The 27,789-nt window shown below is 37.1% G+C and overlaps 1 protein-coding gene across 4 annotated transcripts in view; it reads left to right on the top strand.

Moving 5' to 3' along the window:
* Positions 1-27,789, top strand: part of NTN4 (netrin 4) — a 126,023-nt gene that overhangs the window by 85,713 nt on the left and 12,521 nt on the right. For 2 of the 4 annotated variants that reach the window (XM_045062185.1, XM_011284159.4), the window contains exons 5-7: positions 646-834; positions 21,311-21,524; positions 21,862-21,977. In XM_045062185.1, the coding sequence (XP_044918120.1) occupies positions 646-834; positions 21,311-21,524; positions 21,862-21,977 (519 nt within the window). The remainder of the gene's footprint in view (positions 1-645; positions 835-21,310; positions 21,525-21,861; positions 21,978-27,789) is intronic. The other 2 variants (XM_045062186.1, XM_045062187.1) reach the window with 2 other exon arrangements.

Below are 27,789 nucleotides of genomic sequence, written 5' to 3'. Positions count from 1 at the left end.
GAGCATGAATTCAGACCTGTATCTGCAATATGAATTTTCATTTTCAAATAATGCCTGACAATGTGGAGTTTTCTAAGCATGGTCAGGGGACCCACAGTGATGACTCTGGTCCTTGGGAAGCAGCAGGAATAGAAATTGTTAAGTGTTACCATTAAAGAGGGGAGGAAATGGGTAGCCACTCAAATAGTTTTTCCACAATAAATGTCAACCCCAGTTGCTAAGGAAACAGTAACATCTCTGCCTAAGGAAATGGATCTATGCCTTGCTGACTTTCAGGCATATCCCAAAACTTAATTATTTTTTAATTAAAAATTACAAAGAAACACTGGAAGGATACACAAGAAACTGAAAAAAAAAAGTAGTAACCTGTTAAAAATAGGGAGGACAGGATACACAGGGATAGGGATACTAGAGTTCTCATTGTCTGCCTTTTATATACTTTATATGTTTTGAGCATGTACTGTGAAAATATGCACTATTTAAAAAACTAAAAATAAATTTTTAAAAATAACACTATATGTTAATTATATTTGAATTAAAAAATTAGCAATCAGCTTACCCTATTTTTAACTGCCTGAATATTAGAGAACCTGTTGTTTTATTTTTAATTATTTGGTTTCCTCCCATGCCTTTTTCCCCCCTCAGCCTGCAAGTGCAATGGGCATGCTGATGCCTGTCACTTTGACATTAAGGTGTGGGAGGCATCAGGTAATCGTAGTGGGGGTGTCTGCAATGACTGTCAGCACAACACAGAAGGTCAGCATTGCCAGCGATGTAAGCCAGGCTTCTACCGGGACCTCCGGAGACCTTTTTCTGCTCCAGATGCTTGCAAAAGTAAGTCAACTAGTGGTTACTGAAAAAAAAAAAAAAAAAAAAAAAACTTGCTTTGTACAAAAGAGATGAATCTTTCCATCTTTTATATGCTGATCCATGGGAGAGAGGTCATGAAATTCTCAGACAATACACTCACATACACTAGTTCATTTCTTCATTGATAAAAGGCATGAACTTTCAACTTCATAAAAATAATCTCCTTTATCACTCTGCATGAAGTAAAATTTTTTCCCATAGCATCACATTTTGGAAAACTAGATGACCCAAGATAAAAAAAAAGGATGCTGAAAGAAAGATATATTTACAATAAATTTTTTAATGTTTTACTTATTTTTGAAAGAGCATCAGTGGGGGAGGGACAGAAGATCTGAAGAGGGCTCTGTGCTTACAGCAGTGAGCCCGATGTGGGGCTTGAACTCAGGAACTGTGAGACCATGACCTGAGTCGAAGTCCGACACTCAACTGACCCAGCCACTCAGGTGCCCTTTAAAAATTTTTTAAGGGGATGCTGGCTGGCTTAGTTTGTAGAGCATGTGACTCTTGATCTTGGGATCATGAGTTCAAGCCCCACATTTGGTACAGAGATTACCAAGAAAAGTGTTTTCTTTTCTTGTAAAATTATCTTAAGACTAAATATATGAGTAGGACTTAGACAATAAGTGAACTCAAACTGATGAAATAAAGAGTTATTATCTGCACTTGGGTCATTCTAGCTTCATCTCTACAGCAAATGTGAAAACTGAAAAACCACAGGTTTTCATATCATTATGAATATACTTTGGTTGACACTGCCTTAATGTACCCCTGTATTACAGACTAATTTAGAACATAACAATAATCCCCTACTCTTCCCCAAAACACCATAAAATGGATTTTGCTTTTTTGTTAGCATAATTCCAAGAAGACGTTTATATGAAAAAAGGGTAGAATTTAAAAGATCTGCTCAATTAATGAGACATTATCTGAAACATGTGACTCTGAAGGGCACAGTCAGAGCTTAAGGAGATGTCCAATGTGGATGAATAGCTCATCTAACTACATGAGCAGCTATACATCTATCAACTCAGAAATTATTAGATGACAAAAACCACTCAAGACTGTTAATGGAGATTGATGATCATGCATTTCCTTTCCCCACCAAGGACTCCATGTTCTGGCTCAAAAACAGTGACAGGAAGGGAGCAATACAATGGGAAACAATCATTTAAAATCTTGCCTTTTTTTAATTTAAAGGAAAAAAAATTCTATTGTTCTTGAAAAATACATATTTTTAACATCAGACAGGAGATAGCTACATGAAATTTGAGTGCTCTTGCTTGTTACAAGCTTTCTCTCTTAAATTGTAGAAGACAGAAGGTGGCACAGCTCACTTTCAACATTGAGCCCAAAATTTAGATTTGCATCTTAATATTTCTCTGAGAATTCCATTTTACTCCTGCTCCTTTCATTTGAATAGGTTTTGAACGGATCTGGAATAGAAGCTTTCCCTGATCCTTATGGTTATGTGATCTTATGCCAGCTATTAAAGCTGTTTGGATTTTGATTTTTTTTTTCTCCCCATAGGGTGGTAATGAGAATTATATAAAATAAAGTATGTAAACTATTTAGCACATTGCCTTTATAGAAAGCTCTCAAGAAATGGAAACTAGCATTATAATAGCTATTATTGTCCTATAAGATAGAAGGTGGGAAATAATGCTACAGAATTTCTACTCTTTATTGATTTAAAACACTTTATGTCAAAGATAATTACATCTTTAAAATCCACAGTACCTTGGGAAATAAAATAAAGACCCAGCCCCAAGTGCTCAATGAAGGGTCTGCTTATAAAATTGCTTAGACTCACAATATATTCAGTCCTAATACCATTTTCTACAGGATATATTTAAATAGACAGAGCAGTGCCTTGCTGGCTTAGTCTCTAGAACATGCGACTCTTTTTTTTTTCTTAATGTTTATTCACTTTTTTGAGAGAGAGAGAGAGAGACAGAGAGAGAGAGACAGAGAGAGACAGAGAGCAAGCAGGGGAGGGGCAGAGAGACAGGGAGACAGAATCTGAAGCAGGCTCCAGGCTCTGAACTGTCAGCACAGAGCCCGATGTGGGGCTCGAACCCATGAACTGTGAGATCACAACCTGAACTGAAATTGAACACTTAACCCACTGAGCCACCCAGGTACCCTGAACATGCTACTTTTAATCTCAGGGTCATGAGTTAGTTCAAGCCCCACGTTGGGTATAGAAATTACTTAAAAATAAAAGTTTAAAAAGAAAAGATATATATTTAAAAATATATGATAGATATGTATATATGTGTATTGCATATCCTCAGACCATTAGTAGAAATGTCCAAAAATGAGAATGTACTAACTACTAAGCAAATAATATAGAAAAGGAATTTATCATTGAGTAACTTAGATAAGGTAACTCTCTTGTTGGACAACAGGCAACATTTTTCCTTTTTTATTGCTTTTTTAAAAAAGTTTATTTACTCATTTTGAGAGAGAGAGAGAAAGAGAGAAAGCAAGGGAGGGGCAGAGAGAGAGGGGGGAAGAGAATCCCAAGCAGACTCCACACTCAGCTCAGAGCCTGACATGGGGCTTGAACTCACAAACATGACATCATGACCTGAGCTGAAATCAAGAGTTGGATGCTTAACTAACTGAGCCACCCAGGCACCCCAATGGGGAACATTTTCAAATACGTTTTCAAAGATACTATTAAATAGCATTGACTTGAAACACTATGTTGTACAATGTACCTAACATATATTTGTTCATTCAAACATTCAATGTATATATATTGAGTGCCTATTGAGTGCCAAGAGCTAGGGACACATCAGGGAACTAAACAAGTTCTTTAACCATTAAAAATAGAAATAGAAAATGTTTGGGGCACCTGAGTGGCTCAGTCGGTTAGGCATTGGACTTGCGCTCAGGACATGATCTTGCAGTCTGTGAGTCAAGACTCTCATTAGGCTCAGTGCTGACAGCTCAGAGCCTGGAGCCTGCTTCGGATTCTGTGTCTCCCTCTCTCTCTACCCTTCCCCAGCTTGCATGCACGCGCTCTCTTTCTCTCTCTCTCTCAAAAATAAATAAACATTAAATTTTTTTTTAAAGAAATATAAAAGGTTTATTGGCAGACCTGGAGCCAAGATAAATACCTTTTAAAATTTTTGTTTTGTTTCTTTTTGTTACTGTGTTATGTTCAAGCTATGGCTCATATTCTTACAAAATATAAAAAGGTTGCCAGCTCTAGCTTTTTAAATCCTAGAGAGCTTTTTAAATCCTAGAATTTTAAATTCAGAATTTTACAAAAAGATCACGAAAAAGGAGATTAGTTAAAAAGTGACTCCTTGTTAATGATCACTACTTTACTTATACAACTCTTTTAGAGACTTGTACAAAAAAAAAAAAAGAATTTACAGGTTTTGGTCCCCAAACTACAAGTTTTATAAAATCATAAGCAAAATGTGAGAATGTAGCTAAAACTAACAACACATAAGAGAGACACAGTCTTTTCACAGTGTTTATTTATGTGAGAATTTGTGTAAAAGTATATATGTCTGTTTTATAGGTGTTTATGTAAGCAAATAGTGGTATGTATGTGTGCACATGTATGTTAGATCACGTAAGTATGCTCAGTATTGTGTTAGAGAGTGTGGAGGGAGCTCATAGGAGGAGCATTTAACAAGAGTTGAATGTTTTGGGGTGCCTGAGTGGCTCAGTTGGTTAAGCATCTGACTCTTGGTTTTGGCTCAGGTCATGATCTCACAGTTCGTGAGTTCAAGCCTGCATCAGGCTCTGTGCTGACAGTGTGCAGCCTGCTTGGGATTCTCTCCCTCTCTTTCTGTTCCTTCTCTGCTTGTACTTTCTCTCTCTCTCTACATAACAAATAAACTTTAAAAAATTAATTAAAAAAACAAGTTGAATGTTTTGAGTTTTGATATAAAACCTGAGGCCTGAAGTTTAATAGGAATCAACATAGCACGGTTAAGTTTATTCCTAGTGGAGAAAACAACCAGAGCCAAAATGGAACAGAAGGACAAAGAACATAACATACTTTGAGAACTGAAAAAAATTCAGAATGGCCATAAAGGCAAGAAAGAGGGGGGAAGGCAACAACACAAAAGGGAATGAGAATAGTAGAAAATATGGGTGGTTGCCTGGTGTCCTCATCTTTGACAGTGAGATGGAGCTGACTGCACTACCCACAAGTGGTTGAAAGTCAACCAATAAATATCATTTAGCATAATTTTTCCTGGGCCCTACCAAGTTGATATTTATAGGCATTATCTAAGTATTAGAAGACCTAAATAAAGCACCAAAGCCATTTCAGTGAAAACGCCATCAAGACCACATTAATACATTTAAAAAAAAACCTGAAATATTATGAGGTATTTAGAACATATTTGCCTGACTTACTCAACTCTTTAAGTTGTCATGAGATTCTGAAAGACTGAAAGATAGAAAATACTACTGCTAAGTGAAATTGCTAATCACTCCTAAACAAATACCTTCATAGTATTTAATGCACCAAGTAAGGAAGTTATGAAAATAACTGATACCAATTTAGTCCTTCTAGCGTAATTGTAGGTGGTAGATGGATTAGTAGGGAAGATCCATATTTCCTTCTTTCCTTCTCCGGACAGCCCCCTGATCCACTGATTAGACAGCTGAGGAAAGCATATCTCCATTCATTTTATGGCTATTCTGGCATATGTTTGGGACAAGATATCTGTGTCAACTTCCCTAGCATGGATTTCTTTACTGGCACCTTCTTCCAGAATATTATTCTTTCTGTTCTTCTCTCAACTTTTCTGAACCAGGGGGAGCTCCCAATACTTATTCGTACATCCAGTTCTTTTCTCTACCTTCATACTCTCCGTAATATATTGTTTGATTGTCAACATGTTTGGCAGAGTTTTCATTTTTTTATCTAGTAATATTTTCATATCATCGACTATCTCCTTAACAGATGTGTCTATGTACCACCTTCAGAGTAATTAACTTTGACAAAGTTTATGATAAATTTACTAATATGATAACATTTACTCATGTTACAGTGTACCAGATTTCATGCTAGATGCTGATAGAGATATTGCTGTAACTAGAACTTTTCCCCCATTAGTTCCTACTTTTCTGAGGAAGGTCGTATCAAGAAAACAAGTCAATATTATGATATGATATTAAAAAATTTAAACTATCTCAGTGTGTGCTTATATCAACATGTACAATGTTATTCAAAATAACAATTTTATTATATTTATTCTACTGTGCTTACTAAGGCGGAAAAGTAACCTGCAACTCAGTGTGTGGTCCATAGGCCAGCCCTGTTGGCATCATTCAGTTGCTGATTAGAAAATACAGAACTTCTTATCCCATCCCAGACCTAATGAACCAAATATGCACTTTAACAAAATTCCCAGATGACTGTATCATACTAAAGTTTAAGATTGCTTCAGAATGCTTCTCTTCTCTCTCTCTCTCTCTCTCTCTCTCTCTCTCTCTCTGTCTTTTTAAGATTTTATTCTTAAGTAATCTCTACACCCAATGTGGGGCTTGAACTCACAACCCCAATAACATGAGTCTCTACTGACTGAGCCAGCCAGGCACACTCAGAATGCTTTTCAACAAAGGTTAAATGCATCTTAGCACTTACTCTACAATTAAGTCGGCTAGAACATCCTACCATTCCCAGAACATCCAAGTTAGCCAAGATTTGCATTTCTATTTGTATGCATATGAACTTAGAATTTATAAAAATGAATTACATAGAGATGTACTGATTAAAAAATAGATATCTGGATGAATATTTTTCCATAGTGCAGCATTTTCCAAAGTTTGATTCATGCAACACTAACTCCATGAGATGTCAATAGGAATTAGATAAGGAAAATTTTTTCTATGACTTTCAAAATTTAAGAAATGATGAATTAATCAAGTACTTATTCAGGATTTCTCCAAGCATTTCATATGCTAATAATGTTCATTATAAACCTCCTATAAAACTTTGAGGTGTGTCTCTCAGATTTAACCAAAGAATGCTTTTCTTACAGAGTGTCTAAGGAGCCAAGATAAATGCCTTTTAAAATTTTTGTTTTGTTTTCTTTTTGTTACTGTGCTATGCTCAAGCTATGCCTCATATTGGAAAATGCTGGAAAATACTGCTATTATATAGTGACATATCTATGGAAAGACTTCACTTGGGAAGATATATCCTAGAATATTCCTTCTGTGTATTTCTTCCTCATTTCTAAGTGCTAGAGCCTACAACTGTATATCAAGGAAATAGTAAACCTTCTATTTCCGTCAGTGAAATAATCACAAACAGAATATTAAGTAAGGCACGGCAATATACTCTGTTGGACTTCCAGAGATGATTTATGAAAACATCTCTCCCTTATTTCCTAGTTATCTTCTCAGGAGCTGGAACCACTGAAAACCTGAGGCAGCAGCCCAGACAAAATTTACTAGAAGTATATAAATTATACCTCAGTTTAGCTCAGGAAACACTTACAGAGTGCCTCCTCTATGCCAGGCATTGAGGTAAGCACTAGGTCTGTAAAGATAAAAAGGTCTTCCCTAAGAGATCTTTAATTCTAAATGGGGAGAAATTTAAGTAACAGATTATTTCAATATGCTGTGGTGATGGTGATGATATAATAAATAATAGTTGACATTTATTGAGTGCCTACTATTCTCTGTTTACTGTTCAAAAGGCTGTATATGTATTAGCCTTTGTATATGTATTAACTTCCACAAAAGCTGTTTGATGTTAGTACTATTATCCCCACTATATGAGCAAATGCAATGAAAGGGATACATCAAGCTTCTTAGAGAGAGTGTAGGGTAGAGTGAAAGCAATTAAGGGAAGACTTCCTTGAAGAGATGCCTCTGATACTTCTTTGGTGGCTGTTTTTATTTTTTCCTCTAAAAGTACTGAAACACAATATTTGTACTACTTTCTAATCAATGATTGCCTTTGTTGACTTTAATGAGTTGATCTAGAAAATAAAATGAACTGATGTTATTCTTCCTCACAGATTACATATATATACATTTAACAGAATACTTACCTGGACACATTTTTCCATCCAACAAATACTGGTGATATTAATCTTGAGACTCTGTTCACAGTTAGGTAGCTAACTCTCTGCCAAATAAGCCAAGGATTTATTGGCTCCATTGATGTTCCAGGCTATTTTTCCCTTCCACTCTCCTGACAAGCTCTATGCTGAATGCTATTGTCCTTACATATACATTTTTTAGTTGATGGTAATAAATTCATCAGACCTGAATAAAAAGAGCTCTAAACCAAATCTACTGGCCAATAGATTTATAATTAAATCATCTCTGTTCTCGCTTCCTCTTTATTACAATCTTAAGTAGGATCAACTGTGGGACACAAACAATCAACAACACATTTCCATAGCCAAGAAAGCACTTTGAGGATTCTAGAGATGTTTGTTTTTTTAAGACTAGTAGAGATCATTGGAACTAAATTTATTTCTACAACTCAGAAAAAAAAAAAATGTAAAGGACAGTGCATTTAAGGTCTGTAAACACAAGGGAAAATGTGACTCTCTCCAGCTGAATCTAGAGTTGAGAGGAGAATGGAGGCTCAGACCAGCTGGTTGCTAAAGTACAGAAGTAAAATGGAAAATATAATTATCACTGTGTACTAAGATACTTTGAAGAACACTGTCTCTATGTTTTAAAAGAGCAGTCTCTTTTAGAGTAACTCACTTGAAATATTGAATGTCACTTATGTACCTGTTGTATCCTATCACCTAAGTAGATTTTCCTTTGGCAAACATATTAAAAACATGAGAATGACCTCACTGAACTGTGGTGTGCTAGATTTCTAGGGGGGGAAAATGCCCAGATTTATAGCATTGGCCAATTTCTATGGTTTAAGTATTTCCCCCAAGGCCAATTTCAAGCTATCAGATCATTTTCAAATCAGGAACTCAAATAGACTCATACTCTATACCACAAGTGGAATGGTTTCCCTCCTTTGAAAGAAGTCTTGCCTCCACCTTCACAGCTTCTTTCTCTGATCTCAAGCACTACTCCAATCTAGTCATTGGTTCCCCAACCCGTGTATGGATCAGAATCACTTGGGAGCACTTACTGAAAATATAAACTCTCAGAGCCTTTCCCTAGATCTTCTGAATCAAAATCTCCAACAGGGATCCGGGGCAGATATCTGTTTTTTGTTTTTGTTTTTGTTTTTGTTTTTGTCTTTAAAAGCAAGGTTGGTGATTCTGATTCAGCCTTTTGGTTTCCTGGCCAGCAATTGAGAACCATTACATATACCATTGTTTCTAATGTGCGCTCTGTTCACTTCCATCCTTGAATGAAAGATTTTGAGCTAATAATCATCTATAACTCAATCTGCTCACTGAATTAGCCATAACTCTGACAGAAAATCCTAAAGGATTACTAAAACTCTTGACTAGACATTTTTCCTGACTCAATGATAGATATAAATGCTCAAAAGCTTTCATGTCACTTATCTTTCCCTCTTAAGAATGTCTAACTTAGAACCTCTGCTTTTCTCAAAAAAAAAAAAATTATGGCAGATTTCTAAGATACCTGTTTTTCATGTAACAGTTTCCAAATAAATATCTAGCAATTCCATTCAGAGAACTCCCTCTTGTTCATAGTATATACATTGATTTACCATAAGTACCTCATATTTTAGAGTTCATTATTGTGTAATAAGACTGGAATTTATAATAAAATTAACTTACCACTACATTGACAATTTACTTTTACTTCTGTATTTACATATTTCAGAACGTGCACTAAACTACTATGTTATTGTGTTGGATTTAAATAATCGTTGAATGTAGTTCTTCATGAAGCCCCATTCTCCCCCCCACCTTTTAACACCAAAGAATATCTTAAATGTTAGATTCATGGGAAATTGGGTGTGAAATATTGACAGCTATTCTATGACACCTCTCTACAGAAAATTTCCCTTACATACACACACATGTTCCCATACAACACATGGTTTGAAATAGATGTTTGAAGAAATGACTTATAGAATAGGATAGCTCTTGGGGCACCTGGGTGGCTCAGTAAGTTAAGCGCCTAACTTCAGCTCAGGTCATGAGCTGGTCTATGAGTTCAAGCCCTGTGTCAGGCTCTGTGCTGACAGCTGAGAGCCTGGAGCCTGCTTCGGGTTCTGTCTCCCTCTCTCTCCCCCTTCCCTGCTCACACTCTGTCTCTCTCTCTCAAAAATAAATAAACATTAAAAAAATTTTTTTTAAAGAATAGGATAGCTCTTTGTTTTAGGAAACAGCCAGTTAGTTCCTTTACAATAAATTTTTGGCTTTTATGTTATGACATATTTTTAACTATTGCATCGTCTCTCTCCATATTTAAAGAAAAATCAGCAAATGGAAAAGAAAGCAGAATTTATTCCCTGTCAAAGTAAACAACCTCTTGAAAAACTGACATGCCCTTCCTTCCTCTCTGGCGGTCCAAAATAAATGTAGTCTGTTGCCTTTCAGCAAAGAGTGAACAAAAATAAACTTGGTCCTTCTGCCCTAAAACCCAAACCAAGTGTTTACCAAGATACCATTTTGTTACTTGGTTACCGTTACCCTGACTAGCCAGCTATCTTTGTAAAGAGCTCAGTCATCCATCCAAATCTATCTTTTTTTCCTTCTTGCTTTTTTCTTCTTCTTTTCTTCTTTCTGTCTTAGGTGAAAACTGCTCAACTGATGGAAACACAGTGTCTAGAATGGGTGACTCTCTTGCTGCAGACTGTCTTTCCATCCTTCACAGTCAACTCAAATATCACCCTCTCACCATGCTCCCAAGAAGAATTTCTGTGTTTGTCTGCTTGCTTGTACCTCTATTTATTAATTATTTCATTCTACCTCTAGGATGGTTATACTTTCCCTTCAAATTGTATCAGAAGTAAAAATTTTTAAATAATTAAATCCAGATACCTTACCACATTTAGGAGCCCATAGCACTTCCCCACTTTTCATTGTTGTAGCTATGTTCCAGTCCGTATCAGAAAAGGATTGTTTCCCAAGGGTCATTAAAGTCTCTTCCTATAGTAGCTTAGTGGGCTTTTTCTTTCAAATTACAGTTTCAGCAAAACCACATGAGTCCATTTTATGTCATATAAACAACTTAGACATTCCTGTTTTATGCTGAAAGCAACTGTGAATGATTTCAGCATAGAATCAATATGAAGTAACTGTTTTTGAAAACTTTAAATAGAACCAGTCACTTGGCAATCATAGTTGGGAAACTTTAATGTCAGCTTTAAAAAAATCTAGGATGTAAAACCAGAGGGTTAAGAAATGGAAAAGATCGAGAAAAATACATATATCATAATGTAGTAATCATACTGGGACTATCCCTTAAAAAGATCAAATGACATAAATTAAAATCACCCCTCAAAAAGGAGAAATTTTATGAACTGATGAATAATAAAAGTCAGTCAAATTTGGGAAGAGAAGTGGGAGAGATCATGAGATTCTCTACGATGTTTCCAAAACAGAAAGTGTAACTCACTGAATAAACAATACACCATTCTGTGTTTCATGAGGACAAGCAATAAATAATCAGGCAAATAATTATGAAATATCAAAACTCTCAGAAAGCCTGGACAAAATTAGATAGGGTACAAAGAAGAGAAGTAGCATTTGTTGAATGGCTACTATGGGCCAGACACTGTGCTGGGCAATTTACATAACTTACCTCATTTAGCAATCTTTAGGAGTTAGGTGGTGACTTTTATATTTTACAAATGAGGACACTGAGGCTTAAATTAATTATATAATTTGTTCAACTTCACACAGCTGGTCAGAGGCAGGGCTGGGATTTGAACCCAGGTTTGTCTGACCTTAAAGACTGATCCAAATACAGAGATCTCAAGAACTTGATTCTACACTGTGGTCTGGTGGATGAAAACAAAATGAGTTTTTATTTTATTTTTTTTTTAATTTTTTTTCAACGTTTTATCTTATTTTTGGGACAGAGAGAGACAGAGCATGAACGGGGGAGGGGCAGAGAGAGAGGGAGACACAGAATCGGAAACAGGCTCCAGGCTCTGAGCCATCAGCCCAGAGCCCGACGCGGGGCTCGAACTCCCGGACCGCGAGATCGTGACCTGGCTGAAGTCGGACGCTTAACCGACTGCGCCACCCAGGTGCCCCCAAAATGAGTTTTTAAATGCAGAAATGAGTGAACATATGTATTAGAACCAAATATAGTTTTTAAAGGCCTTAACCTCTTGAAAAAATGTATTATCATACATTGCCATGTAAAGTTTGAACTTCAGGAGCTGCATTTATTTTAAGGAATCTTCGTACAGGAAAGATGGAGCTAACTGAAGAGTGTTCCACATGGGCCAACACAACAATCAAGAAAACAGAGATACTAATGAACAAATATGAAAGAGGCTAGTCTCAACTCAACTAGGAAACTGCTCAAGAAGAATACAACAACTTTCTTCAAACACTCAAAGGGTGTAAGGGGACATAGGGAGCAGCAAAACGTAATTTACTGCCCTAGAACAAAGAGTTGTAATTAGATATAATTGGATGAAAGTGAGGAAAAAAGATTGATTAATGTGAAAAAAAAATTCACTGCCAGTGAAAGGCATTTATGGGTGGGGAATGTCCCCTACAGAGTTGGAATTAAGAACTTTTATCACAAATAATAAATAATAAAATTTGACTGAGTGAAGCATTAAATAAATGTAGGGAACCGTCTTGCACTAGGAAAATTCAGAATAATCTGTTCTGTTTAACCATTTCAGTTTTCTCTGGATTTGGGGTGTGTGTATGTGTGTGTGTGTGTGTGTGTGTGTGTGTGTGTGTGTGTTCTATTTCTAGTATCTTAGGATTGCAATGCTGTGGTGCTAAAATACTAAAAACCTATAAAAGAAATAATATGACCCTTTTAGGAGATTCATCAAAACATATTTCATGGCTGTCACTCATTCCAAGGCACATTCATTCAACAAAGATTGAATCACTAAAATGGTTCAGCATGGTCCTAGGCCATTCATGTCTTTGGATACAGAGATGAAAAGATGTGGTTTCTACCTTCTGGGCCTTCACAGTGTACTATATAGATAGCAGGGAGGTGAAAAATCATAAAGAGATTAAACTAGAGGCCAAAAGACCATCAATCATTAACAAATATTCATTAAGTGACTATAATTCATCCATTTTTTAAAAACTCAAACAGATTTACTTCACCAGTAAATCTTACTAGGTGGCAGTCCTATCCTATTCACTGTATATATAAAATAAAACAGAGTCCCTAATTCCATGGAAACAGACTATAAATAAATTTATCCAAGTAAATATGTAATTTAAAACTATAATAAGTGTTATGAAGAAAAGGGTACCATGATAGATTTTAGCAGGGATGAACCACATCAGTTGAAAGGAGAAGACAGATGGGGTCAGTAAGCATTCTTTATCCAAAAGAAAAAGGAGTTAGGGTTGACTACAGTTCCTGACGAGGCACTTGGTTAGATGGTGGCTGAGTAGAATGGAAATACAGAAGACTTTCTTCAACAAAATGATGTTTGATATAACCAAATTCCTCAAAGCAAAATACCGTGTGTAAAATTATACTTAAAAGTCTTCCTGTAACAAAATGTATCTCTACACTCAAAAGTACTTTCTGCAGTTTTAACTGAAGTAGCAACCCAGGAAAATAAAATTAGCTATTTAGCCATCTAAGATCTTTTAGATATACCCAGGAATAAATAGTAACTGGCTCAGTTACAACTAGTAAACAGGAAAAGAATGATACAGAAATCAAATTGAGGGTCTGAGTAGTGGTCACATAGTAAAGCATTAAAAATAAAGGGTATGTCTTTTGTATTTATTTGCATTACTCATTTAAAGTATATAGAAAACCCAGGAAATATACTTAAATACCTTACTTTTTCTTAAAGCATTGGATTTCTTTCACTGTGTGATGTACAATAACTCAAGAGACATTGCATTTCAGTAAGTGAAAGGCAAGTCTTAATTTATTTTCTTATTAGATTTATTCTAGCATATAATTTTATTTCTAATTAATATTCATCTTGAATATTGTTAAACTAGCTATCTTTGAACACAATGCATATCATATATAAAGGATGAATTTAAAAAATGGGCAATTACCTTTGTTTATAATGTTTTCTTTATTTTCCTATACCTGTTTGTCCACTAGCAAAAATAATTGATAGTAGAAGGAGAAAACAGTACCCAAAAAGGTAGAAGACTTCATTTTATATTAATTTAACTGCACACTTGATACAGTAGTAACAAATCATACTGCCTCTTTTCTGTTTAGAGCTACCTCTCAGTCATTGTCTTGGTCATAGCTCCAGTTCCCTCTAAGAACCTCGGCAGGCAGCTGGGCAGCTTTTGAAATGATTTTGATATTTAAAATTCCCCATCAGAAATTATGTAGGGCCTTGGCCTTTTCAGGGGAAGATGGTGTTGGGAGGCTGGGAGGCTCTGCTGAAGGAGTGGCTACTGGGCAGTGGTGAAAGCCTTTGACAAGCTGCTGCTTTCCCAGCTGAGGGCCTTGAACTTTGAGTTCTGTTTTTAGAAAAGCTAAATCAGGAGCAAATACTTTGAGGGTGTTTTGCTCCCAGCGTAGCTTTTACTAGCAGAATAGCAAAAGCTACAGCCATCAGGTAATAGTAAGGAGTCCTGGCAATTTTTAAAAGGTGTGCAATGCTGAACTCAACTGGTTGTTTCTGCAGTAAGCTTGGCATCGTGGACCACTCTCTGAATGAAAGATGTGCAAATGACTTCTGGAGTTGTGGTGAAGGTGGAAATAAAGAGAGAAGACAGTGAAAGCTTTAGCAACTTCATCAGAATAAAGGAAGCCATAACTCTCGCATTTTGTCCCTGGCCATCTTGTACTCATGTTTACATACTTATTGTGTTCATGTAGATTCACAGCTGGGACTCTAGTCCTAAATTACATGGTGCAATATCTCCCTATAAGCAGCAGGATCATGGATCATGACCTACTCTTTTTCAATATGCTCTCACCCACAAAAGGAGAGTAAGAGCAGATGAATTTATTTTATCCAAAGAAAGGAACATGCAATAGGAGGCTAACCTAATTCTGTAAGACAAAGTAGGCAAGAAAGCTGTTTGCCACCAAATTCCTCCCAGATGCAAAGTGAGGAATTTCAGGATATTTTGGAAACCAATCAAATTATTAAAATCTCTTTTAAAAACAATCCATATCTGCAATAAGGTAGTTGTTGCTGTTTCCTCTGTGTTCCCATGCACCCCGGGGCGGGGGGGGGGGGGGTTGGGGAGGGTGCTACTCAATATAGCATTTACTGTCTGTAATTATTTATTTGCATATCTCTCTTGATTCACTGAAGAGCTAGTTAAGACTCTGTATTCCTCTTTATATCTCCAGGTTCTAGCAAAGCTCATGTTAACACTAAACTTCAAAAACTCTTTGGCAAAGGTGTGAATGAATGAATGAATGAGTGAATTAGTGAATGAATGGTGGACTTTTAAAAACTAGTATGTTGATGATGCCTGACTGGCTCAGTTGGTAGAATATATGACTCTTGATCTCAGGGTCATGAGTTTGAGTCCCACGTTGGGCACAGAGATTACTTAATAAAAAAAAATTTTTTTAACCAGTATGTTTCAGCTAGATAATAACAGTCATTCTCTGAGCATTTGATGTACTAACTGCCTGATACATTGCTAAATATATACAATATCTCATTCAGTCCTCATACAGGAACCCTATGGCATATGTATTATTAATCTTGCTCCATCAATAAGAAAAGGGAAACTTGAAGAGGTTAATTTCACAAAATCCTGTAAAGAATCACCCTCGTAAATCAGAATTTGGACTCATGAGCCTGACTTTTAAGTTTGTGCCCTTACAAATTGTATTACACCACCTTTGTTTTATTTTCTGTCTTCCTAAAAGATCTTACAGGCAATTTCCAATCAAGCTGTATTGTGATTAAAACAATTATTAATTTCAGAGCCATACACATAAACAAGGTTATTTAAAAATGTGTTCATCCATTATTTCATGAACAGTATGTTTTCTGGTAGAAGTTACTCCAGAACAGCCTCATGTCCTAACTCTTTTCTGCAAATGCTCATAGAGAACCAGTGTTTCACATAATAGATGTACTTCTGCAAACAAATATCTGTAAATAAAATTTGGATAATATCTAGCAATTTTATATTCGTTATTTGAAAAGAACCTGTCATGAAATCTTTTGTAAAAGTACCCATTTCCCTCACCTGTTTTGAATATTTTGTATTATTATTTTAGGTATTCTTATAACAGGACACATCATTACAGAATGTATTATTTAAAAGTAGTCATTTGCATTATTAAAGAAACCTTGTGACATTATTTAGGAATTTAAAATGACATTTTTAATAACTTTATTCTGTCAATTTGGTTGAGAGAGCAGCAGTGGGCAAGTGGTTTGGGGAAAAGGTTTGGGAGGGATGAAAATTATTCCAATAATGAATCATTTAATACCTAGACAGGCCATCTGGCTGCCACTCAAAGCACCATTTTATCTTTTTTTTTTTTAATGTTTATTTATTTTTAAGAGAAAGAGAGCACGAGAGGGGGAGAAGTAGAGAGACAGAGGGAGACAGGGGATCCAAAGCAGGCTCTATGCTGTCAGCACAGAACCTGACACAGGGCTCAAATCCACAAACTGTGAGATCATGACCTGAGCCAAAACCAAGAGTCGAAGACTGGAACAACTGAGCCACCCATGCGCCCCACCATTTTGGCTTTTAAGGACAATTCACCATAGCTGTACACACCAAAAATTATAATGAAAGAAAAATAAGTTCAGAATGACAGTATATGATAATCGTTCAATCTACTATTCTATTGTCTTCCAACAAGAAGACAAAGCTGATGGAAGGATTTAGGTATGCCAACTGGGTTGTAACTGACATTCATCGTAATGAATATGTAAAAGGTTAAGTGCTTGGGTTGCACTTTAGAATCAACAGCCAATGAGAAATATATGTTGAAGAATCAGAACCTCAACCAGAATTTAAGCAGAACCTTTTTTTCCCCCAAGCAAGATGAAAATATATTTCCATTTTGGAAGAAAATAAGAAATGTAGATTATGTGTCAAATATTGACTGTTTCACAAACTTCAGGAGAGAGGTATGCAAGGCAAGCCTTGGTGTGCAGTTTGAAAAATATGCTGTGAAAGGTGTCAGTGCCATCTGCCTGGAGCTAGTTCTGCATAGTTTCCAAATGGTATTTTTATCTTGTAATTATGCAAAAAGTCACATTGACAGAAATCCACAGCACATGTGATAGAATCACATGAAATATGTGTATGTTTTAAAGTATATGGTAGTACACAGAGGTCAAATCCTAAAAAGGTTTGAATTTTCTATTAGAGTAAAAGATAATGGTGACAGTGGAAAACCATATATTACAATAGGTGGAAGTCTAAGACGTCTTTATTCTGGCTCCCTTATCTGCTGTCAAGAACCAAGCTGACTTAGGTGCATCTGGGTAGTTCAGTCAGTTAAGCATCCGACTTCAGCTCAGGTCATGATCTCACAGTTCACAGGTTTGAGTCCCATCAGGCTCTGTGCTGACAGCTCAGAGCCTGGAGCCTGCTTCAGATTCTGTGTCTCCCTCTGTCTCTACCCCTCTGCCTCTCGCACTCTGTCTCTCTCTCTCTCTCTCAAAAATAAATAAATATTTAAAATTTTTTTCTTAAAAAAAAAAAAGGACCAAGCTTAGAACTGAATATTGCAGTAACTATTGGTTTAGTCATCTCAAAATGATGCACTGTTTATATTGGATTATGTGATCTCATTTAGTATCATCACATAGCACTTTGATACATTTTGGTACATTTTGTGGTACATATTATATAACTTTCCTAGGTAATTAATTAATTAAGAACAAATAACAAATCAACAATGCCTTGCTAACATGAGAGAAATATTAGTCATCCACTTTCATAAGCTAGAAATGTTAAAATGTTCCTCAATTTCTATTTGTTGCTCAACAGTTTCTTCTTCCTCCTCAAATGACCTCCAAATACTATCATTTCAATCTAAAAATTGATTTTTCACATCCAACCTTTCCTCCTGTTCCCACATCTACTCTCTTAGTCCAGTTCCTTGTTCTCTGTCATTTCTTATCAGTCTCTCCCTACTCTAGACTATTTCACACAATGCCACCAAAGTATCTTCAAAATTAAATCATAATCATGTCATAATTCTGCTCTTTGAAAGTGTCACTTCCGGGATGCCTGGATGGCTCAGTTGGTTGAGCATCTGACTTCGGCTCAGGTCATGATCTCACAGTTCATGAGTTCGAGCCCCATGTCAGGCTCTGTGCTGACAGCTCAGAGCCTGGAGCCTGCTTTGGATTCTGTGTCTCCCTCTCTCTCTGTCCCTCCCCCACTTGCACTCTGTCTCTCTCTCAAAAATAAATAAACATTAAAAGAAGAAAGAAAGGAAGAAAGAGTTACTTCTTTTGTCTCTTTATACCCATAGAACAAAAATCAACTTCTTGGGTTAGGCCCTTCTCAATCTGGCTCCAACCCTAACTCTGACTTTTTCTTCTGCTTCATCAGCTTCAACTACTTTCCACTCAATGGACATTCTAAAATTCTCATGCTCTCCAAGGAGGCCATGCCCTTTCACATATGATTCCCACTGCCTGGAATGTCCTTCAGGTCAATTCCACAAATACTAATGTGGGCATCTGCCATATACCAGACACTGTTCTGGGGACTGGAAAACAAAAATAAGAAGATAAAGATGCATCTGTCAATGAGTCCAAAGTCTGGTAGTAAGGGCAACATGTATACAAACAAATAATGATGTACTATGATACACACAAAATAGAAGTATATACTAAAAGCAGAGGCAGCACAGAGGAGAACATGGTAAACTGTCTGGAGGGAGCCAGACAAGGAAACATGTCAAGATCCAGACAGACAAGGTGGGAAAGGCAATGCAGGTGTAACAAGGGGCACCGGGGCAGGAAAGAGCTTCACATTTTCAGGAACCAGTAAGCTTCCACATGTAATGTGAAAACATAAAATGCAATGGGGATGAACTTTACAGTTGAAAATGGTTAAGATGCTACATTTTGTCATATCTGTTTTTGTCCACAATTAAATTTTGTTTTCATTATTTAAAATAAATGCAGTGCGGGGAGTATCCAAAGACTGGGATAAACAACAACCTGTCTTTCCCTCCTTCTCAGCTTGCAAACTCATACTCATCTTTTAGGATCAGCTCACATGTCTAAATGACTCCTCCTTTGCAGTTCCTATGTGGCTCCCTCAGCCTGTCTTCCTTTTTCTATGCTCCCTGTAGCACTCCTAGGCTTCTGTTAGAGTATCTAGTCACAGCATATGGAAAGTTTTTGTTTACTCCTCTGTTTCCCCAACAATACTATGAGTTCCCTGAAGGCTGGCACCATTACTTATACAAGCATAGATCCTACACCTCTACAAGAATTATTTCTTGAATTAAATTGTTAGTTAATCCGCAATTAATTAACCATGTGCCAGCCACTACACGAATGTAGCCATATATACATGCATGATCTCCTTTTATCCATACAACAACCATATGAGGGTAGATATTGTTCTCATTTCCATTTTAAAGACAAGAAAACTGGGATAACTAGAAGCTAGGTATCTTGCCAGAGGTCACAGCCAGTAGTTGAGATCTGAAGCCAGATTGAGGCCAAACTGTGATTTTAATGACAAATAATCGATAAAAAGATGTTTCCAAGGGAATAAAGGAGGGACTGGGATCTTACAATATTAGTTGAGAAGACTTAGCAGGAAGTGTTAGCCCAGTAGGTGTCAGACTGTGCTATGTACCTTGCTGAAGTCATTTCATTTAAAATAATTTCATCCTCGGGGATTAAGTGTCCGACTTCAGCTCAGATCATGAACCTTGTGTCAGAGCCCACTTTAAATCCTCTATCCCCCTCTCTCTCTGTCTCTCTCCCACTCACTCTCTCTCTCTCTCAAAAATAAATAAACATTAATAAAATAAAATAAAATAAAATAAAATAAAATAAAATAAAATAAAATAAAATAATTTCATCCTCCTGAAATCTCTATGAGACCCAGATATCCCTCTGAAGTTCAGGACAGCTGGGCTCTGGTGAGAGCTCTCTTCTGGGTTGTAGACTGCCAACTTCTCATCATAGCTTCACATTCTTCACAGAGAAGAGAGTGCTGAGCTTTCCATCCCCTTGTAAGGGCACCAATCTCATCACCCCCAAGACTGCATCCAAACCTCCCAAAGACCCCACCTCCAGATACCATCACAATGGAGATTAGGCTTCAACATATGAATCTGGAAGGGTCCACAGCACCATGTGAATTAAATCCAGCTTTCTCCCTATCCCATACCTGAACCCTCTTGGCTATATCACTATCACTACAGATTCATGACTACTGACCTCAAGTGTAGCCTTTCTGTGCCCAGCAATTATACTTCACTATCTATGTCTCTCATTCACTCTCCTGCTTCCACTCTTCATCGCTCTGACCTGGTGACTTTGCTTCCTATTTCATCCAGAAAAATCAGAAAAAAAGCAATCAGAAGAACAATTCCACTAACTCCCACTACTGCATTTATCCACTTTCCTGCATCGGTGCCCATATGCTCTGCCCTGCATCCTGTTACTATGAACTGCTCATGTTCCTACCCAAGGCCAACACCTCCTCTTTCCCCCTTTCTATTGGATCATTCCCATTCAATGTCAAACATTTGTAATCTATTTCATCTTACCAAAAACAAAGCAAAAACTAGAACCTTCACTTGCATTCCTATCCCCTCCAGTTTTAGCTACCACCACATTTCTGTGCCTTTCTAGAAAAGCTCCTCAAAAGAGTTATCTGTTCCCATGCTCAAATTCCTCTACTCCGACCTCCTTAATCCTCTTCAGATGGGCTCACCACTCATCATTATGGTGAAACTGTCCCTATCGAGGACACCGATGGTCTTCATGTTGTCAAATGCAAAAATATATCCCCATGCCCCATCTTCTGGGCCTCTCAGCATTTAACCCAGTGAATGTTGCCTACGTGATGTGGAAACCTTGTTTAGCTTCCAGAACACCACACTCATGACTTTTTTTCCTTTCTCGCTAATTGTTCCTTCTTTGTTACCTTTGCTGGTTCATTCTCAACACCCCAAGCAAAAGCCATTCACATTTAATGCCCTCTAATCTAAAATAAATAATGTAGTTTGTTTTTCAGCAAATTTGCCTTCTTGATTATATCTTCTTATCTGTAATTTAATTAGCTTTCATTCTCAGCATATACCAACTGGCTAAAGGAGGAGTCTTAGAGGTACGCTGGGTGGTAAAGGGAAACTATTTCAGGATTGCCAGGCCTGATCTTCACAGATAACCTCGTTACTCATCAGTCCTTGTGTGTCCTCTCTGTTGTAGAGTGTTCCTGTCATCCAGTGGGATCAGCTGTCCTTCCTTTCAGCTCAGTGACCTTCTGTGACCCCAGCAATGGTGACTGCCCTTGCAAGCCTGGGGTGGCAGGGCCACATTGTGACAGGTGTATGGTGGGGTACTGGGGCTTCGGAAACTATGGCTGCAGGCCCTGTGACTGCGCAGGGAGCTGTGACCCACTCACAGGCGATTGCATCAGCAGGTGAGTGCACATGGCTCTTGCTCTGTCTCTGTGTCCTTTGGATTCTTTTGAAGATCTAGTAGTGACTTAGAAAGTCTTACATGCTGTCAGTGGAGCAAAGATGCATTTGCACAGCTCTTTGACGAATCTTCGTCAAATTTGTTCTTGCAAGATTCCCGAGATGGTCTGGTTCATTTTACAAAATAAATTATTAATCTTAACAATAGTCCCTTAAAACACTATTTCTGAAAACTAAAGGGATGGGAAAGTACCTGATTAGATTTACAGCTCCATAAATACATTCATTTCATTCAAGTTCTAAGAAATTCCTTAACTTCATCATTTTCTATTTTATTAGCAGCACAGACATGGACTGGTATCATGAAATTCCTGACCTCCATTCCATGAACAATAAAAGTGAACCAGCCTGGGAGTGGGAGGGTGAGCAAGGATTTTCTGCACTTCGACACTCAGGTGAGATGACAGATATAACCAGATACCATATTTCCAGGTCTGGTCTTGAGTAACAGTGATTTGTGACAAACCAGGAAACAACTCTTGTATCCTATGAGGGGGATGCTTAGCTCTGAGGTTAATAAAGTAGTGACTCCCGTAAGTATAGAACTATTCAATTTAGTTAAGGAGTATTTTAACAAGCTTCTGTTTATTTTCTGATTATTAGAGGAACATATATAATTAGTATAGAAAATCTGGAAAATTCAAAACATCACAGTAAAAAAAAAATCCAAATCTCATTACCCAAGCTGTTACTGTTTTGGTGTGTCTTTCTCTGTCTAAAATACACTCTTTTACAGAGGTGAGAGCTACTGAATATATCACGTTTGGAAATGTAGAGATCCTTTTAAAGGAAAAATGTTCTTACAGACCTAGTGTAATTTAATATGCACAAAGGCAGATGTGAACTCCTTTTGTTTATATCTTTTATACAACTAGAAGACAATAAAACTAACAAAATTCAAATTAACACCATTAATTCAAGATGAAAAATAATTTTTACTGAAGCCAAAGCACTCTTCACTACATAAATATGGTTCTTCAAGTCTGCCAGGTCTATACTACTGTTTCCTCTCGGTTTTCCTATGATGTTTATCTGTTCCTTCGTTTGATGAGTATGCCGTAATATTGGTGTGAATACATGATTTCTGTGTTCATCCTGCCTCTATTCTTTTCTTGTAGAAAGTTGAGTGGTGCTATTCACCACAAACACAAATGTGGGCATGAGATCTTGTGTCAGCATTTGGTTGTAAAGAGCTCCCCAAATGATACAAATGAAACTTATAATAAGTTTTTTAACTTTTTTATTGGGGTATAATTCACATATAACATATTAGTTTAGGTGTACAATATAATGATTCAATATTTGTGTGTACTGTGAAATGGTCACCAAAAAAATTCTTTGTATTAAACATTACAAATGCCCAAAATGTATTATGAACACCCATATACACACACCTATCAAACTTTAAGTTTTGCCATAATTGTTTTATATTTTCTTTTAAACTTTAAAGTGTTATACATACATTTGAAGACCTGTATCAATCTCCAACTTCACTAGCCTCCCCTACTCCACAGAGTAATCGCCACCCTGAATTTTGGTATTTATCATTCACTTTCATGTTTTTACTATTTTACTACACATATACATAGAGTGTTTTTAAGACTGCATGTACATAACTTACCTACCCCTGTAAAGCTTTTTTTGATCTAACTATGTATTTTTTTAGATTTATGCATTCTATTATTTGAATATATCACTTTTTATTCTCTCATTATTTGCCATTTAGGATATTTCCAATTCCTAATTTTCCACTGTTATACGTAATGCTACCACAAATGTCCTCTTAAATGTAACTTTGTGCACTTGAGAAGGAGTTTCACTAGAGCAGGGGCTGGTAAACTGTCCCTCAGACCAAATTGGGCCTGCCATCTGTTTTTCTACAGCCCACAAACTACCTGCTCTAAGGTTTAGATGGTTATAGCTTAAATAGTTACATAAGTGGGGCACCTGGGTGGCTTAGTTGTTTAAGGGTCCAACTTTGGCTCAGGTCATGGTCTCACGGCTCATGGGTTCTAGCCCTGTGTTGGGCTCTGCGCTGACAACCTAGAGCCTGAAGCCTGCTTCAGATTCTGTGTCTCCCTCTCTCTCTCTCTCTCTCTCTGCCCCTCCCCCACTTGTGCGCTCTCTCTCTCTCTCTCTCTCTCTCTCTCTCTCTCTTTCTCTCTCTCACACTCTCTCATGTGTGTGCATGCTCTCTCTCTCTCTCTCTCTCTCTCTCTCAAAATAAACTTTAAAAACATAAAATAAATAGTTATATAAGTACCTACATCAAAATCTTTAATTTTGTCTCTTAGGCCAACATATTTGTTATCTGTCCCTTTATAGAAAACGTTTGCTGAGCCTTCTTCTAGGGTACAACCTAGCCACTGTTGGGTCACAAGTATGCTTTTTATCAGATTTACCACATACTGCCAAGTAGCTCTCCAAAGCAGGTGTACAGATTTGCATTCCACCACCAGAGATGACATCCTGCTGCTTGTTCCACATCCTCACTGATACTTCGTATTTATGTAACAAACTTGTGTGTAACACATATGAGGGGCCAAGGACTATTCTACCTCACTAACTCAGGCACAGTTCAACTCCTTCAACATTTTCCGACTTCTGAAGTTAACATTATCAAACCTCTCAACTTTTGCCCATCTGGTGAGTGTGAAATGGGACCCTGCCGTTATAAGTTGTATTTTCCTGATTACTAACAGTTTTAGTAGCTTTTCACGGTTTCTTGGCCATTCGGGTCTCTTATTCTGTGTATTTCCAATTCGTAATTTTCTCACTACTTAGTAGTTCTTTGTAAATTCATTCATCTATCCAACAAATATTTATTGCATACCCATACTATGTGTCAGTACTGTGAATATAGTAATAGAACAAAACAGACAAAAATCCCAGACTCCAAGGAGTTTACATTCTTGTGGAGGAAGACAATAAATAAATAAATAAATAAAATTTTGTGTCATGTTATCTAATATAATAGAGAAATAAAGCAAGGAGGGAGATAATAAATGGTTGGGAGGGGCATACTTTTAAATAGGATGATCAAGGAAAGTCTTTTGAAGGTGATGTTTGCAGAAGAACACCTGAAAAAGGTAAGAGTGAGCTATACAGATAAAAGAGGGAAGAGAGTTTAGGCAGAAGATACTGCAAGTGCAAAAGCCCTGTGGTGAGCAAAGAGACCAGGGTGATTGGGGCAGAGCAAGAAACCACAATTTTAATTCATTTTCATAGAGAACTTATGGACTCTTCAAGAATCAAGAATCCAAATTTGAGAAATACTGGTATTTGCAATTCTGTATCATTTTTTTTTTTTCACTTAACCTGATCTTACGATCCTTTTCCTAATGTTTTCATTTTAGGTCACAACAGGAAAGAAGGTGGGAAAGATAAAGAAACACAAAGTTGTCATATTTATCTTTTCAGCATTTGAAAAAGAAAAAAATCTTTCTCAATTTTTTGCCTCAATGCTAAATAGTCTGAATTCTATAATTTTAACTTTAACCACTTGCGAAAGTTTTCTTCTATTTCTCTAACACAATGATTTTCATAATTATCCAACTTTGTCTGCTAAGCCAAATCTGTGAAAATCAACTTTTTAGCATGATAGGACATTCATTAAGCCAATCACGTTACTAGGGAGCTGGCGACCCACCAATTAAGCACGTAACTTGCTGGCATCAGAATGACTCCAGACTCATATCCACAACAGCTGTTAGGTCTGTGATATTCCCCAGAGAGTCTCTGAAATTCATCTGGAGGGGCTCCAGATTGAGGAAGACATTGTTCAGTTTTCTGCTAAACAGCAAAGTTCCCACTGGATATAGAATAGTGCTCCTGGGCACCTTTTACCAACAAAGAAGTGATAATCAGTTTCCTAAGCACCACAGTTCATTCTCGAATACATGTGCCTGCCTACCTATTTACCTACCATAAGTTTCCATAACTAGAAGTGTAATGCACTATACCAGCAAGATACCCTTAATTTCTACCACTTCTTGTGAGACAGAGAACATTAGATACATACTTTTACCTCCTATACAACAAATCTGGCTTTAACTAGTACCACAGAACTTATATAACAAAACTGGCTTGAACTAGTACTATAGAATTTGTTCAACACAACTGGCTTTACCTGGTACCACAGAACTGTAAATGATGTTTCTCATAACCCAGTATTAACTAACTAGGTTTTTCTCCCCTTCCAGATTTCCTTTTAGAAAACACATCTGGGGGCACCTGGGTGGCTCAGTCAGTTAAGCGCCCAACTTCGGCTCAGGTCATGATCTCACAGTTCACGAGTTTGAAGCCCATGTCAGGCTCTGTGCTAACAGCTCGGAGCCTGGAGCCTGCTTTGGATTCTCTCTCCCTTGCTCTCTAACCATCCCCCGCTTGCACTCTGTCTCTCTCGCGCTCACATATAAATAAGTGTTAAAAAATTTTTAAAAAAAGAAAACACCTCTGGGTTAAATAAAGCCTGATCAACAAAGATTCATTCAAAAACAAATCTGAATGTCTGATTTCTTAACATGAAAAAGGGAGTATTGGAAAGCAGCCACAGAATATCTTCAAATAACAGAACTTTGTATATTCTTGTTGGCTGAAGGACTAAAAAGAACACAAGTTAAGGAATAATACATGCCCTTTGGAGCTCAATTGGTTTTTTTAGCATGGTGGTTGCCATACTCTCCAGCTTTGGTGGAATTATCAAAGGCCCTGGGCTATCTACTTAGGTTACTACAATTCCTGAAGGAGTAACCATCTCTGCTATGTTTAGATGATACGCAATATTATTTAACAAATCACAACAGCTAATTTTAAGCACCTGTGATTTCTCATTCCCACTATTTAATTCCACTGTGATTTTCCACTGGCAAAATCTCATTCTCTAGTTTCTAACAGCTTTAGTCAGAGTCAGCATGTCACTATTTGCCACATTACCATGTCTACCCAACCTCATCTCACCGGAATCCTACTCCCATTTCCACCTGCGTATTCTGTCAGCAACTCTAAGTCATTATATTCTCCTCATACTAGACCTCTGTTGTTTCTGCCTACCCAGATCCATTTCCCCCTCTTTATTCCTGCTATTTCTGTGGCAGCTTAACCCAAACTTTCTCTAGGGAACCAGCCTTCCCCCATTTAGTAAAGTCTTGGTGAGGCCAATCAGATGTTGTCTCCCCGGAATTTAAATTGTGAGCTGAAAGTGACAAAGTCTGAAAGTAATCACCGTTCGTGATTCCAATGACACCGCCATAGAAGAGACTGTATAACAGTTCCTGGTACCCAGATCTCTGGCGCTGTCCTGATTCTTGTCTTTTCTGAGTTCTGGTTCTTCAGCTTTTTCTCCTTTCTATGAGCTACTCCATATCCTTTCAAAAATTAAGTTAAACCATTGGTTGCTACCAAAAACCATAAGTTACACACTCCTGAAGTGTTCTCCTCCTAACGTCTCTATTTCTGTTAGTAATACTTTAGTCTTCGGTCATCTTAGCTGAAAACTCCAAGTTCATCCTTAGGCTTCCTCTTCCCTTGCCGTAATCCAATCCATTGACAAGATTTGTAGACCCTAACTCTGCATCCTCCCTTAATATTCCTTCTTTTCTAGACCCACAGCCATTTCTTTAGTTCAGACCTACATTTCATCGGATACATATATATATATTTAATTCATGTAACTTCTTTAATCTGATAAACTTCAAAAATTCGTCTTTATCAATGGGCAAAATGGGTGAAGGAGAGCAGGAGATACAGGCTTCCAGTTATGTAATGAATAAGTCATGGGAATAAAAGCCACCACATAGGGAATATAGTCAATGATACTGTAATAGCATTGCATGGTGACAGATGGTAGCTACATTTGTGGTGAACACAGCATGACATATAGACTTGTTGAATTGCTATGCTGTACACCTGAAACTAATGTAACATTGTATGTGACTTGTACTCAAATTTTAAAAAAAATTTCTCCTTTATCTAACAAATTAAATTCAGGCCCTAATTGCATTATCAGTCAAGGTCCTCTATGATGCCTTCTACTATTCACAACTCAATCTGTACCCAGGAAAAACAGAAACATTTATTCTTCCATGAACACACTCTGCCTTTCTCTCTTACATTTCTTTACTCACTCTTTTTTTTTTTTAATTTTTTTTTTAATCTTTTTTTTTTTTTGAGAGAGAGAGAGAGAGTGCCAGAGTGCAAGTGGCGGAG

The sequence above is a fragment of the Felis catus genome, chromosome B4 (assembly GCF_018350175.1).
Source record: "Felis catus isolate Fca126 chromosome B4, F.catus_Fca126_mat1.0, whole genome shotgun sequence".
Taxonomy (NCBI): Eukaryota; Metazoa; Chordata; class Mammalia; order Carnivora; family Felidae; genus Felis; species Felis catus.
The sequence above is the reverse complement of the archived record's forward strand: the minus strand, read 5'-3'. Positions and strand labels throughout refer to the sequence as shown.